The sequence below is a fragment of the Calonectris borealis genome, chromosome 18 (assembly GCF_964195595.1).
Source record: "Calonectris borealis chromosome 18, bCalBor7.hap1.2, whole genome shotgun sequence".
Lineage (NCBI taxonomy): Eukaryota > Metazoa > Chordata > Aves > Procellariiformes > Procellariidae > Calonectris > Calonectris borealis.
In genome coordinates this window covers 16083987-16098950 of record NC_134329.1, presented here as the reverse complement: position 1 = coordinate 16098950, position 14964 = coordinate 16083987, and the positions used below count along the sequence as shown (strand labels likewise).

General features: G+C 37.2%; 1 protein-coding gene across 1 annotated transcript in view; it reads right to left on the bottom strand.

The window, feature by feature from the left end:
* Positions 1-14964, bottom strand: part of TMEM132D (transmembrane protein 132D) — a 263094-nt gene that overhangs the window by 141604 nt on the left and 106526 nt on the right. Inside the window, exon 3 of the mRNA XM_075168136.1 lies at positions 11563-11709. Coding sequence (XP_075024237.1) covers positions 11563-11709 — 147 coding nt within the window. The remainder of the gene's footprint in view (positions 1-11562; positions 11710-14964) is intronic.

Below are 14964 nucleotides of genomic sequence, written 5' to 3'. Positions count from 1 at the left end.
TATATAAAACCAAATGTAGAATTACACCCACAACCTCTCTCTTCCACAGAGTTCTTGGTATTGAATGTGCATTCAATCTATTAGAACTGAAAAAGAAGTGCAATATAGACAGTATGTATTCACTGAGTGTGTATGTGTATCTCTAACATAAAACAGAGAGATCAGTGAGAGTATGGGAATATATTATTTGTGGTTTTGATAACTACAAAAATAATTAAGACCATTCAAAATTATTTGTTGCACAGTCCTCCATTTGGTAGCTGACAACCTTGCCAAAAATGAAGCTACTCAGATATAAATTTTCATGTCAGGGGTGTGTCTAGATTTAAACTTTTGGTGAAAAACAAGTTAAAATTGTTGCCATTTAGCCATGTGCAGTAGAGTTTAGGAGAACAGCATTGTCTGTTCATGTTAAAAGATGTTTAGAATTGGAAATAAACATTTAAAAAATAGAAGAACATTATGATGTTTCTTATGCTTTCAAGCAAGGACTCAAAAATTGGCAAGGGACGTATCATTTAGATATTTGAATAAACTTTGGATGCAATACTGCAATTTGTTTTCCCTATAAAAATCTGCCCGCATTTTTCCAAACTGTAAGTCTTGGGGAGGGGTGGGGGGGAGACGTTACTTTGAAAAACACATCATATAGAGACTTGTCAGAGTTTGTCAGCCAAATTCTTCTCTGCCCATAATCCTATGGAAAAAGTACCATGTGTTCACGTAAGTAAAACTGTTTTTAATGAATATGCATGAAAGATTAATTCTAAGATGTCCTAATTTCTGCAACTTTTGAAAGCTTCTCTGTTATGGATGTTGACAAATGCATAATGTATGTACAACATATATAACACATTGTACATGCATTATATTTATTGATTTTATTATAGCCTTCTTTTGTTCTCTTCTATGCCTTTTGCTTTCTGTGCCTTAACTACTTCACACGAAGTTCTGCATGTGTCTGTAAAAAAATTAATTGCTTCAACAATTAACAGGAAAATGCATCTCAGAGGAAACACTTCATAATCGATCTGTTTCCAGGTACAATATTTGCCACTTAGGAATAGATTAATTGGATTGAAAATTATTCAAGCTAATTATTTTCTTTCTAGTATGAGATTAAAGGCAAGATTCAAATAAATGGAAAACAAAGAAGTTCCACTCAGCACTTTACATTCTTCTGAGCTCACAGGGATATGCCATGTATGATACAATACAGTCCTATTTTCTAAGATGCTGCTCGTTCCGTGACCAGGGCTTGCTGAATGAGGACGTGGCACTGTGTCGCAGTCAAGTTGGCCCATTTATCTCCACATGGCGCTACTCTGTGCCACATAGACATATATTTCTTGGTCTCTTGGTATGACAGCCTTCATCTTTAATATGAGATAAGAGCACATCTGCACTTGCCAATGCTGCTATAAACAAAGCTATGGAGACTCTGTGCATTAAGGTATAGCTGAAATGGGAATTATATAAATATCAGAAACAGATGCTTTGGGATTGATTTTACAGTTGATTTAGAAAGGCAGTGTAAAAAATAGAAGATGAAAGTAAGGTAGTCTCACTTTCGGCAGTATAAATTGAATAGCTATCCTATTCCACAGTCCCCATTGCTGAAGTTCACAAAACCAGGATTTAGGAAAGCTTCCAGTGAATAAAGACTCTTAAAAAAGATAATATCTTGTCAACATCGAAGGTATTCTACAAGTATTCCAGCTAAAGCTGAGGAAAATGCAGGCACGCGTTCTTGCAATATACCAGAGAAAAATTTATGTCAAGAAAGGATGGAGATAGTAGTCATCCATTCAGCTAATTGCACATTTGAATATTAGCTTCAGGTAATCCCTGAAACTAAGAATAATATTAACTCATTTACATAAGTGCAGGCAATCCCTCAACTACCACCCTGACAATGAATTTCAACCACAGAGACATCACAGCCAACTGATCCCTTCATCTTCTTTGTATCGTCAACATGAGTGCAGAGTAAGTGGTAGACAGGCTCTATCAGATGGTTACATTTGCTAGTGGATTGTGACTTTGCATCACGACCAGCCTAGGCTGGTCTTATATCAAAGGCAAAACAGCAGAGCTATCAGTTACTCAAATTTTAAAGTGTACCTAATATGAAATCATATTTATACTTCTTGCATGGAAAAGCTCTCAGGGTTCCCAAGTAACAAATGGAAACGTACCCTGTAATGATTCCTGTACTTTTCCAAAGAATCATGCAATGAGCCAGTCTTCCTCGCTCCTTTATTTGCCATAGAAGAAATAGCCTGGTTCCCCACTCCTCCACACTCTAAAATGTAGTTTTGTCTAACTTCTTATGTAACATATTTTCTATGCATTCCTATGCTCAATTTTGTGTCAAACTATCATATATAAAACACGATTCATAAACTTAGACAATGAGGATGGATTTCCAATTGAAAGATTCAGACTTTAACAGAGGTGCAAATTGAAAGTGTATTGAACATTAAAACGGCTCTATATAACACTAAAAATTTATACTCCAGATTACACCTTAGACTGGAAAACGTTTGCAGAAGATGGAGTGTGATGGTAGAGGTGGAAGTACTGCTTGTTGTTGCAGATTACCATGCAGGGGGAGGAATGAATCACATTACACGCTCCTTTCATATCCAGTGATCACAGACAGCTCTGCCTATGGAATTTTATACCTCAGTTTTCTGTCCTGTTGCCGCTTTATACGTGTGTGTGTATGTATGGTGGAATCAATGGTGTCCACAAAGACAAGGCATGCTATTACCCTAACAAAGCCCAATTTCTTGTATTGGTATGGAAGTCAGTAGAAACTCTTCCCAAAGAGGTCTAAGACACACTACCAGTTCCAGAGAACTCTATATAAACTCCTGGGAGGGAAGGTTTTTCCTGACTAGAAAAAAAGAAAGCAGACTTTGGTGCAAGTTGACTCTCGAGGAACTAGCTGACACATGGGGAGAAGATGGCCGTTCAACTCCTGCTCTGTCACTTCCCACATGACCCAGGGCAAGTTATTAAGGCTTGGACAGGTACAGGGGGTCATAAAACAACACACCACTGCCTTTTGCATTGTCTTATTGATTAGCTCAGTGCAGCTCCCTCCTCAGTGTATCGACTTATATGGAGCTCATCCTAAGCCTAGCTATGTAACCCCATTTCACTGCATGCCCGTAAACCCTAATGGGTGGTGTTGTGTATTAGTGTCAGAACTGTCCTTAAAGTTTAGCCCATGTCCTCTCTGCACCTCTATCGAGCTGGGGCAGCAACCCTATCTTATCCCATTAGAGGTGGTTAAAAGGCCAAGAGGTGACCAAGGTGAAATAATTAGAGGATAAGTTATATCTGCATCATAAGTTCATATAAACCACCCATAGATCTTTAATATTGCAATCCTAGCTTGTAATAAATCTATACATTACGAGTTGAAGCCATAAAACAACTCAAATGCCCAGTGAATTTCAGCCTTGTACTTACAGTTGGAATTTACTTAGGATTACTCCTACAATTTACATGGATGCTAGATTATATTACATAATTCTGTTAACCTTCTGATCCATACTTTGCTGTATGTTGACTCGTATGCGATAGCTAGTTTTAATGACTTTTTTCATCCAAAAAATGAGAATCCCCATGCCTCAACAGCAACAGGCATGTTTTCAGCCTCAGATCATATTTTAAGTCATCCACTCACTTTCCAACTCTCTCAGTAATTAGTATTATTTCCTACAGGATTTCCTCCAAGGAAAAGGAAATCAACAGCACTATTAGAGATACTTTCACAAGACACACTTTTGCACTTAATATTAGATTTTTATTAGACAGGAGATTACTCACTTGCTGTCTCTTTTGTAATGGGTAGCAAACTTTTTTATCCCACTGGAATTGTTGTTTTGAGCCTTGGGTTACCAAAGGTTTAAAGGACTACAGTGCTAAGTACCACAAACACAGAGCAAGCATGATGATGATGAATCCTTAAGGTTCTTAAGGGAAATAATTCCTCCTCAAGTTTAAAATTATATTTATCACACTGGATAACACCAGGGTAAAAATAAAGACACTAAACATGCATGAGGTTATCCAAACTATTGGAAATGTCCTTTAGTTATTTCAACAGCACAGAGAAAGAAGGGCATCTCCTCTACAAGGAAGGTGGCAGAAATACCCATAAACACCTGCATATCACCCAAGGAGAAAGAGAGAAGAGAGGACAAAAACCCCAAATGTGTCTGTGAATGATCTGCCCTCTCTGTAACTGACTTCTGTCAGCAAATTACTTAGGCTTAGACTGTTTCCCTTAAATTATTTGATTCCCAGTTCTGCATGCCAAGAACTCTCAATGAAAGGGGATTAAACACCTAACATTATTTATTGTTTGCAGATTTTACAGAGGCAGATCATTTAATCTGAACAATTACAGTATCTTCAGAAGACTCCCTCTAGACAACTCCTGGCATTTTAGCAAAGTCATGCTGATCATTGTGCTATAGAACCTCATTTTATAGAAGGTTCTATATATCAAAGAAAACAAGCCTAATTACCAGCACATCATAGACAACTTTGTGTCTTGAGAACTTCTTGAAATGCCAAAAATGTAACTCTGCCTTCTCCCATGAAAGCATGATAATATAGTCTCTAGTTACGTGAGCACAGGAATCATCAGAATTTCTCACAGGACTTCTCAGGTTCATTCAACGAACCTCGACCTTTTGAGCTATCACAGTAAGTGGTGGTGAAAACAGCACACCTTTTCGCGAATTCCTAGCTAAGCTCATGAACAAGGGAATACTGAGTACCTGTTACGCATTCAATTTTTATATCATTAGGGAACCTCACATATGCAGAACTTATTGGATCCTTGCTTTCCATGATTACTTTTGTATGTAAAATAAAAATCAATAAAATTTAATGCAAAAATACAAAGGGGATAAAAACCCCGTGCTTTCAGATGAGATAAGACAGGAAATTAAATTCATCCCTCCTTACAAGCACGCTTCCTGCAGCCAAAATTCTTTCTGTTCAATGCTCTGCCCTGGGGTCACAGCTGAAATGAGTTGGGAGAGGTTATCCTGATGCTAGCATATGTGAAACATGGAACTGGTCCAACTCAAATTAAGAAACACTTTCTCAGGTTGTTTTCTGCTGTGGCATTGTAGAGGATACAGAATTTCTTCCCAGGGTTTCTGGATATACAGAGGTGGACAGCCTGGAATGGACAGAAGAGTTGGATGAGGCATCTATACTGAAGATGGTGGACAGCCAGTGAATGGCCATTGGCCTGTGACCAGTTAGGCCATTAGGACACCACTCTGCAGTCACTACTCTCTGTAATTATTCATTGGCCTTATTTTCCACCTGGGGTAGACTGTCACAAAAGCAGAGCCAAACATAATAATGCGCTAGAAAATCACCACAGATTCTAAGACAAATTAGACCTAGTGCAAAACCCTCTCAAATTAACATGACGTCTTTATCAGTTTATTGTATTTTCTCATAATTTTTATCATTATTCCTACGCATGCAATGAGAGCCGACAGTTGGTAACTCCAGTTCTCCCTGGGGTGTGTAGTGAGCTGGCATAACTGTGACAGTGATCCCAACTCTCTGCTTCAAGAATTCAAGTCGTAGAAAATCTGCAGACTCTGGGTTGCCACTGACAAAGGTGGCCCTATGTCCCTGATCCCTTGTGACCCCACTGCAACCTCTAGAAGCTAAGGGTGCAATACGTACCAGATCAAAGTGGCTATGTAACTAAAGCTGCAATTACTCTTTTCAGTTACTTTTAGCTAGGGCAGGAGCAGTAAAGATCAGGAGAAAACATCTCAATGTATTCTGGAAACATGAAGCACTATTTTAAAGAATATTCTTCACCCTGCATTGCTAAAACCATATAAAGCAACAATCAGCTGCACTACAGTCAATCCTGCCTCTGCCCTAAAACTTTTTGGCATATTTTTATTCTTTGCACTTGACCACAAAGTAGAATAAAAGCCCTTATACTATCTCTGTGCTTACCATGTACCCTTCTAAAGAGGTGGTGTCCGACTTTCTCCCATTCAGCACAAAAAATCCTGCAGGTGATGGAGGGATACCATAGTGGTATAAAAAGGTACAGGCACCACTGATAATCTCCTTTACTCTCCTGACTATTCAGTCCTGTTGTGAACTGTTAAGTCATGCCAAGTTACATTTTAGGGGTACTTCACCTTTATCACTTTCCTTAAGATGATATGCATGTAGCAGTGATGTAGCTCTGAATATCACCAACTGCAAGCCATTGGGAGATGGTAAATGCTATATAACTGTACATTAGTATTTCAAAAGGATAATCCCTGAATGAGGGAATTATATTTTATTTTATTGAACTGCTTCAAAAGACAGCGTCAGCAATTCAATGCTAATTGTCACTTTTCCCATTTCTAATAACATTATGCTCACAAACAAAAGAACAGAGGAATAGCCTTCCTCTCTAAGGAGAACCCTAAAATTCAGCTGAGATTAAAGGGAATCTTCTTCGTAATGACAGCTGAATTGCCCTGTGGTATCTCCTTCATGTAAATGTCAGAGATATAGGAACAGAGTCCACCTCTAAGATGCCAGAAGACTATCTACGTGCCTTTGAAGTGCTTTCCTGCAATCTTTTTGTTTTTAAACGAATGAGTCTCTTTCAAAAACCAGGTGAAAAAGTTGGCTAATAATGCCTTTATCTAATAGTTGTTGGTTAATATTTCATCTCTTTTCTGTTGATTTGCTTCAAGATGATAACTATAAACTTTTTTTCTAGTATATTAGCATTGAGTAGGATGATTTCAAGAGAGATTCTGTATTTCTTGATAAATAAAATAGTTTTCTTTTTAAAAAATGAAAAAAAAAGTGGGTCAGCATGTAAAAGAATGATGCACTGAGGCTTGGTTCATACAAATTTATTTTGCCTCAACATCTCAGAGGGTATCAACTCTTAGAAGCCTAGAGGTTTCAAATAAAACAGGAAGGTAAAATAAAAACCCAGACGGTACCACAGTATGAAACTCTAAAGCTACCCAGGATAAATACATTTACAGCTGATCATTACCCATATGCCTCAGAAGTATAAATGGAGTTAAACTCTGGTATTTCAGAATCAAATTAACATATTATATCTGCCCAATAATACATATCTTAACATATTATATGAGCATCAATGATGCCGAGTGAATAGCCAGTTTTTTAGGGCTGAATAATTATACTCAGAAAGTAATTTTGGAACCACATAAAAGATATCTCCCTTCTCCCTTCCCTCCCGCCCCCCCAATAATAAAAATAGTATAAAAAAAGAACAGGAGAATTCTGTGCTCAGAATTCACATATCGCTTTATCTTCTGAATAAAAAAAAAAAAAAGCAAATAATCTCTTGGGTTGCCATAAAAATACCCAAACATACAGCCTAACCCAACCCTTCGCCCACTCTGCTTCTCCAGCTTTTAAAATATCGTATTTGAATATATCCCATCTGAAAGCATGTATGATTCCTACAGTCTTTTCCTTGCTTTTGTTTCATCATGATAAACTGAAGCTCATGTGATTCACACATGATGTGATGGGACAAAATACACTGGAAATTATTTTTGCTACATCATGCATCTTTTCTGTAATTCCATTGAGTAGAAATTTTTTTTTTCGAGCGATAATATACCTCTAGTTGATAAAGTCATGTAAGCACATGAATAGCAAGGAAAAAAGATTAATGGTGATCTAAAACATAAAACTATTTTTATGAAGCATTTTGATGAACACCAGCAAGAGACATAATGTAATTATTGTGGCTATTAGGCTGTTATTTATGTCAAATTTGTTGCTTTTGTTGCTTCAGAAGCATTTTAGGATTATAGCGCTCTTGAGAATCTATCAAATGTACTGGCAGATGCAACAAGTAAGAGAATGAGGCCATAGCTCACTGCTGTTACAACATAAAACCTAAATGTTAAATAACGAGATTTGAAAATGAGAAATATAGGGCACTAAGGATAATGGTATAAATGCAATAAAAAGAAAGTATTGTGTAGGAAAATCAAAGGCAATGCTGCCATACGTTTTCCTGTCCCCTGTTATTATCTAATATCAAGTTAATTTCTTGCATTATAAAAGTGTTAAGAAAATTAAGCATTGAAATATGGTATCATGAAAAAATAAGACACGCAGAACCAAATGAGGGATGTAGCCCAGAAAATACTATCATTGTCTCTTACTGTGTCAATATTATCACAGACTGATTCAGTCACTCGTAGTTCAAAATGAAATAAGTTTCTCTACTAATAGCAGGACCAGCATCTGGTTTCAGGCAGCGTAAGCCAATAACTCCTTCAATGTAACCCAAAAGTGCAAGTGGGAAAGTATCAAAAGAAATGCTATTTTTGTAACATTTCCAACAATAAGCATAGGAAAAAGGAAATGGCTAAGCAAATGTATCCATGATACAGTTCAAATATATTTGGAGATAAGGCATTAAATGGTCATATCCAGACATTAAGGTTCTACACCCATCCCACCTGGCATGCTTCCAGTCCAACAGGAAACACAGGAGAACAACAGACAGGAATCCAGATCTTCCACTTTTGGCCCTTCTTCTTCTCAATCTCACTAGCACAGCAGAGATGCTCAATTTCAGGTACAATGAGACTAGCCCAAGAAAACATTCCAAAAATGCAGTAATCCTTTAATCTCATCTTTCTATTCTATTCACCTCATTACATGAGGAATTAAGAAAAAGAAAGATCAGCCAACTTCCAAAGGAAATAAGTAAAGGATGGCACATATTAGGATGTATCTCCCTGATTCAGTCAGTGTTTAAGTGTTTTGCAAGTCACGTTTCTGAGCCACTGGTTAATTCCCATCACACCATTTTCTATTTGGTTTTTTGGTCATCTCCATGACAATAGAGGGATGGAAGATAGATGCTTCACAGAGAACAACAGGAGTGCTGTACAAATGCTACAAGTAGTAAGCCCATCTAATAATCTCATGGGTCAGGATTTAGAGTGTTACAAAATTATTATTGCCTGAGAATGAAATCATAAGAATTGGGGAGAACTTTGTAATTGCTTCACCATTAATCTGGAACACTGTCGCAAGCCCATAATAAGCAAGGCACTGAGAACTTCAAATCATATTTGACAGATGGGCTTAATTAGTTATTCTCATACAGACTCATAATATTTGCTGTTAATATTCATTCTAAAACACCCTGCTGGCTGTGATAATATTTATATGTTAATCCTGTTACAATAACCTTTCGGTGCCAAAACCTCTCCAAATAAAATGACAGATATATTTCAAACTTTGATAAAGAAATGCTCAGGCATCCTGGTTAAGTTTGTCACTTGCACAAGTGCCTCCCTAATCCGTAAAATTACACCTGTTACAGTAAGTTAGCTTTATTAACACTATTTTCTGATCCTTGTAAAACTATCAGAAACACAAAGGTGTTGAATCTTTAGTTAATTAACATTGCCACCTTTGCATTCATGTGATCAGATCTCTGATTTTTAAGAGTAATTAAACAATATGCAAAGAGAGTTTGTCAAATTTCTAAATGAACTATGGAGGCAAACAGTTTGGTAAGACATCAATATTTAGCTGTTACCCCTTGTGCATATTTAGTGACATCAAACATGTCTAGATAAGGAAAAAATTGTTTCCCAAAAAATATCGAGCACGCTCTTTCCCCGTATAATGCTTGATCTTACTTCTTAAAATGAATAGCAAAACAGATATGACTAAATTTAATGAGGAAAACAACATACTGAATAATACACTGCAAATATTTTACATTTGTTTGCAAGCAATAAGGAAGAAGTTCTCAAAAGTGAGAAAACCACAAAATCTCAACGGGGAACTCAGATGGAATAAGTCAAACCGGAAGTTATATGAGAGTTACACATATACCTTGTCTTCACTTGATTTTCTTTCCAGTAAAATCTAGTATGTATACGAGCTCACATTTCTTTTAATAAACATGAAGCAATGCTTATACTCAGCATGTGAAAGTACACAGAATCCACAACCACTGCATGAAAGGTGACATAATAATTTATTTTTTTGTGTACAAGGGGTCATTTTGAAAGCTTGCCAATGACTGATGAATAGTGAAGGGAAATAAGTTGCCAAGCTTCAGTTGACCCCTGAGGTTGCATTATATTTTGCTGATGAGGAAGAGAAATCAGGAAACGCACTGTATGGACCCAAACAAGATAAAGTGTGATGGAGAACTCAGCATTGAAATAATCTTTGATTTTGATCCAATGCCCATTTCAGTCAATGAAAATATTCACACTGTCTTCAGATAGCTTTGAACCGGGATTTTAAAGAATCTGTCTGACAGATTGTGCTAGACAGTAGGAAACTCTGACCTTGGCACATATACACACTGCTTCTCTGACCAATAGAATTCAGTCAGGTACAAGACAATATATGGTTTAGATGAGAAAATTCAGGATACTATAGCAGAGAAATTGTGTTAGAATCTGAGTTATAATAAGAAGAAAATTATTTGTCATGATTATGAAGGGAAATTCTTCCCTTTCTCTTTTTTTCATATACCCAGATTGCAAAGACATGAAACTTCCTAGTTATTGGGCTCAGAGGGTATTTATTTAAAAATTCTAAACCACATAATAAATCCCTAAAGCCTGTAGGATTTTGTAAAATTTCAGAAGTAAATCACAGCACAGAACTTCCATGATATATGGCAAGTTTTCTAACAGCAATGCCAAACAATACATACACAGGCAGTCAGATCCTTATAAATATGCACTTGACATACAGTTCCAGGAACAATGAACAAGAAGCAGCAAATGATATAAAAATGTATTCATTAAAGCAATCGGTTGTGATTAGAAAAGGAACATCCACCTGCCAGATGAAGGCTGTTTAAGACAGGTCAGTGTCCTAAGTTGTTGCACAATGGGAATGGAAAATGGAAAATCTATTTCCTTCTGCAGATTAAAAATCCATATAAACCTCACCCACAAAAATGTGGGTTTGATACCAGGAGTACGTTCTAGTTTCCTCTGGATTAAAAAAAAAAAAAAAACAAAAAAAAAAACAACAAAAAAAAACAAAAACAAAACAAAAAAAAAAACCAAAAAAAAAACACCAAAAAACAACCCCCCAAAAACCCCAACCCACCAAAAAAACCCCAAGCAAAAATAAAAAACCAAACCAAAAAACCCCACGCAAACAGCCCTAGAATTACCCCCTGCTATAACACCTGGCAGCAAATAATTTGAAGAGATTAAACTAGTCACAAGTTAAGATATTAAACATGTTCTTCTAAATACTCTGTGAAAACAATATTTCCTGCTAGTTTTAACTTCCTTTGAGTATTAGGATTGAATAACATTTTGTTCAAAGTGTATGTGGTAGAATTAGCAATGCACTACAAAACAAAGACAGCCACAGCTTTTCCAAAAGCATTTTCACCATCCACTATAATAAAACTTATTAAAATCATGGCGAAGTGCTTTGAAAAGGAAAAACAACCGTTAGTTATTAAAAGATAGACTGCTGGAAATGACCTACCTGTTTTCAGAGGCAGCAGATTTCCTCTGGCAAACAATAACAGCTGGTGCATATTTCCCAGTATAATCCATGCTCTCTCTGATGTCCCATAAGTATGGGCTGCTGGCTCTTACACTGAAAATGTTCACACCTTTCTTCACCTTTGCTCTAGGAGGAACAAGAGGATATTTCACCAATTAGATACAAAATGTCAGCTCGATCTGTTACTTATTTCTTCATTATTTTCTCATTACTGCCCCACAGAAAATGCTACCACTCATTAGAGTTCAACAGTATTACAAGGAAAAGAGATGAGAGAATTAATTAAGAATTCTGTATTTTGAAGAGGTGATATCCAGATAGAAATCTTATTGAACTAATGGTAATTACAGCTTTAGTTGTAGCTGAATTGCTGAGTAGATACGTTCTGGCGCACAGTCCTCACTCCTGCTCTCCCATTATCCGCACTGTGGGCATCACCGAGCATGTTAAGGCTCTCTCTTGACTAGAAGTTATTGTATTCGAGAGGAAAGTGTCATTTTTGTCCCAAAAAGAGGTCAGTGTTGCTATGGCTTATATCTGGACTGAGGAGCTGAGAACCATTGCTAGGTCTCATATTACAAGCAAAATCTACCTTTTCTTCTCCCTATTACTCAAAGACGACATTTCGTATCTTTGTTCCAATTTTCATCATCATCATCATGTTGTGAGTCCACAACATTTCTTCATTTTCATTTAATACCGTTGGGTTTAACTGTTCTATCAGCTCTGATCCTAAAAATACTTAGAAATATTCTTATTTTTCTAAAAGTGAGTGGTTTCTTGGGAAGTCTGTTTCCATGTATGAGATTAAACAATAGGAAAAGCTGTATGACAAAATGTTACAGTCATGACAACTGGACTGGCTTCTACTGAAAAGTACTTTCTGGTTCTCATGTGTAAGCACAATATTTCTGGTTTTGAATAACCAGTGGAGAAGAGGAACAATATATATATCTTTTTAAATATGTGTTTTACTTCCTCTTAGCAGGCATTGTAATCCCTAATTCTTTCTCTCCCTTTCTTTAACTAAATATGTAAATATGTATCTTAAGGCACTACTGAATTAGTCCACAGCTATATAATGTTGGCCAATTTACTGAATTAGGAGTTTCTGGTGTTGTTAACTTTTGGTTTCTGAATGTGTTTACAAAAACAAAAAGTCCATTGTGGTCAAATAGCCTCATATATGAGCTGTCAGGAAATGACAGTTTAATTATATTTGCTTAAAATCTCATACACAAAATCCGTTCAGTGTTATGGCAAGTTCTCAATTCTGGGCAAAAAAACAAAAAGGTATGTGATTTTTTTGTATGAACAGCTGCTGCCATGCAGAGATGCTAATATCAGTAAAACAAGCACTATCAGCTCTGCCTCCGCATGAAATTACTTGTGAAATCTTTGAAGGACAACTTCCACGCAGATGTTTTCAGAATAAAAAGCCAAAGGATTCCTTCAATGGTCTTGAACAAAAAGGGTTATATCTCATTTCTTCTACCACTAACTCAATAGCAGTGGCTGTAATTTCCTTAGCACACCTGGAAGAATTAATACATGAAGGCTGCCAATTCAAGTTGTTCTATGCTCATTTCACAAAATGTATTTTAAGCAGGTGCAGTTACTGCTCCTAGACCACAAACATCTCTCGGGACAAGAGATCAATGGTCAAAGAAAAGTGGAAATTAAACTGCATTCCTGGCATCTTAGAGAAAGAGAGGGAGACAGAAAAAGGCCAGACAATCTGGATGAAACATTTTTCAGCATATGTCTTTAGCTATTCCTAGTGACCAGCATCTGGTCCCACCATTCTGTTCCACCTCAAGAAAGGAAAACTGCTGGGTGTCAACTAAGAGCAATGAGAGAAAAATGATTCCCACTCCACAGGGAAATGAGGGTGGTTCAGATCTTTCCGAGTTAAGCTGGCTATGGTTAAGAAACCCATACCCACCCTTCTAACTCTCTAACGTGCTAGCTGTCTCTCCAGTAGTTGATCATAGCTGATGAGAAGGTGCCGGTGTGGGATGTGGGCCACCTACCTGAGCTTATGTATTTGAGAAGGCAACTGTCTTGATGGAGCCACCCACTGTGCTTAGCTCTAGCGCAGGACGGTAACTGAATCACTCGCAGCCAGAGACTGCTTGCAGGGGTGCAAGTGAGTCCTGCTTTCATTTCCCAAAGCCACGTACGCCTTGAGCTTGTGCTATAAGGTTGGCCCCTCAGATTTGCCATCTGGGTATAATAAACTATTGGTATAGCACACGGTATATTTGATCAGTAACCGATTGCCGTCCTCACAGTCTGCACATGCCGATGAGAATATCTAAGATTTCTACATGTCATGTAGCCTCCCTGGGACACGTGCAGGAACATTGATCCTGTTGTGAGACATTTGGAAGTCCTGGAGAAAGATATTAAGCCCTTGAGTTCTCCTGGACAATATTTCGGGGGGGGGGGGGGGGGGGGGGGGGGTAAGAGGAGGGGGGAAGGGTACGTGTCCTGGACACCCAAACAAAAGGTAGCCTTACATAAAAGCAACCATTTTCCCATGACTGGAAGTTAAGAGCAATTACTATGCTACAATTGCTACTTACACAACAGATAATATTGACTATACAACAGCTATGCTTTTATATGTTTTATTAACAAAACTGGTAGGGAATCAAGAAAAAAGCAGCCTTAGAGCATAGCATATTCTACCTTGCTCTGCTGGCACATATGCAATAGCTGTACTGCAATCAAGAAAGCTGTACAGGGTCTCAGTACTGCTAAGTAAACAGCCACACACTGAAAATTGAGGAAATTTCTCACTTATATTTTAAAAAGCATTAAAAAACAGATTAAAGTAAGTGTACAAACACAGACACATAACAGATACCATCCTCTTATTTTCTGTCTGGATTCTTTTAAATGCCAGAGTGATGAGGTAAACCAGAAAAATGGACATAAAACCAGTAAGACAAGCTGAGTTTGTTTATCCTTGACATTCACTTTATCCAATGACAAAGTGCCATCCTGCACTGATTTGTAATGTTTCAAAACAAATGCAGATCCTTGTGTACGCTCCCTGGGATAATTGCAGTCTATGGTTCAGGATTTCCTAGAAGAGTTTTTCATAAGGTCTAATTTAGTCATCTATTAAAAGCCCCAAACCCGTAATTTTACTGAAAATTAACAACAAGATTGTTGTTTTCTACAGAATTAGAGGTTAGGAACTCTTCAGAAGAATCAGTTAATATACTTCTATAATTAGCACAAAAGCTTCAATTCCATGATCCCAGGAAATGCTTTTTCCTCTAGTATGTCTCGAGGCTGTGTTTGCCACTGTTGGGGAATTGCAGAATTTTATTCACGCAATTTACAATGGCAGTAGCACTTTGCAATTAC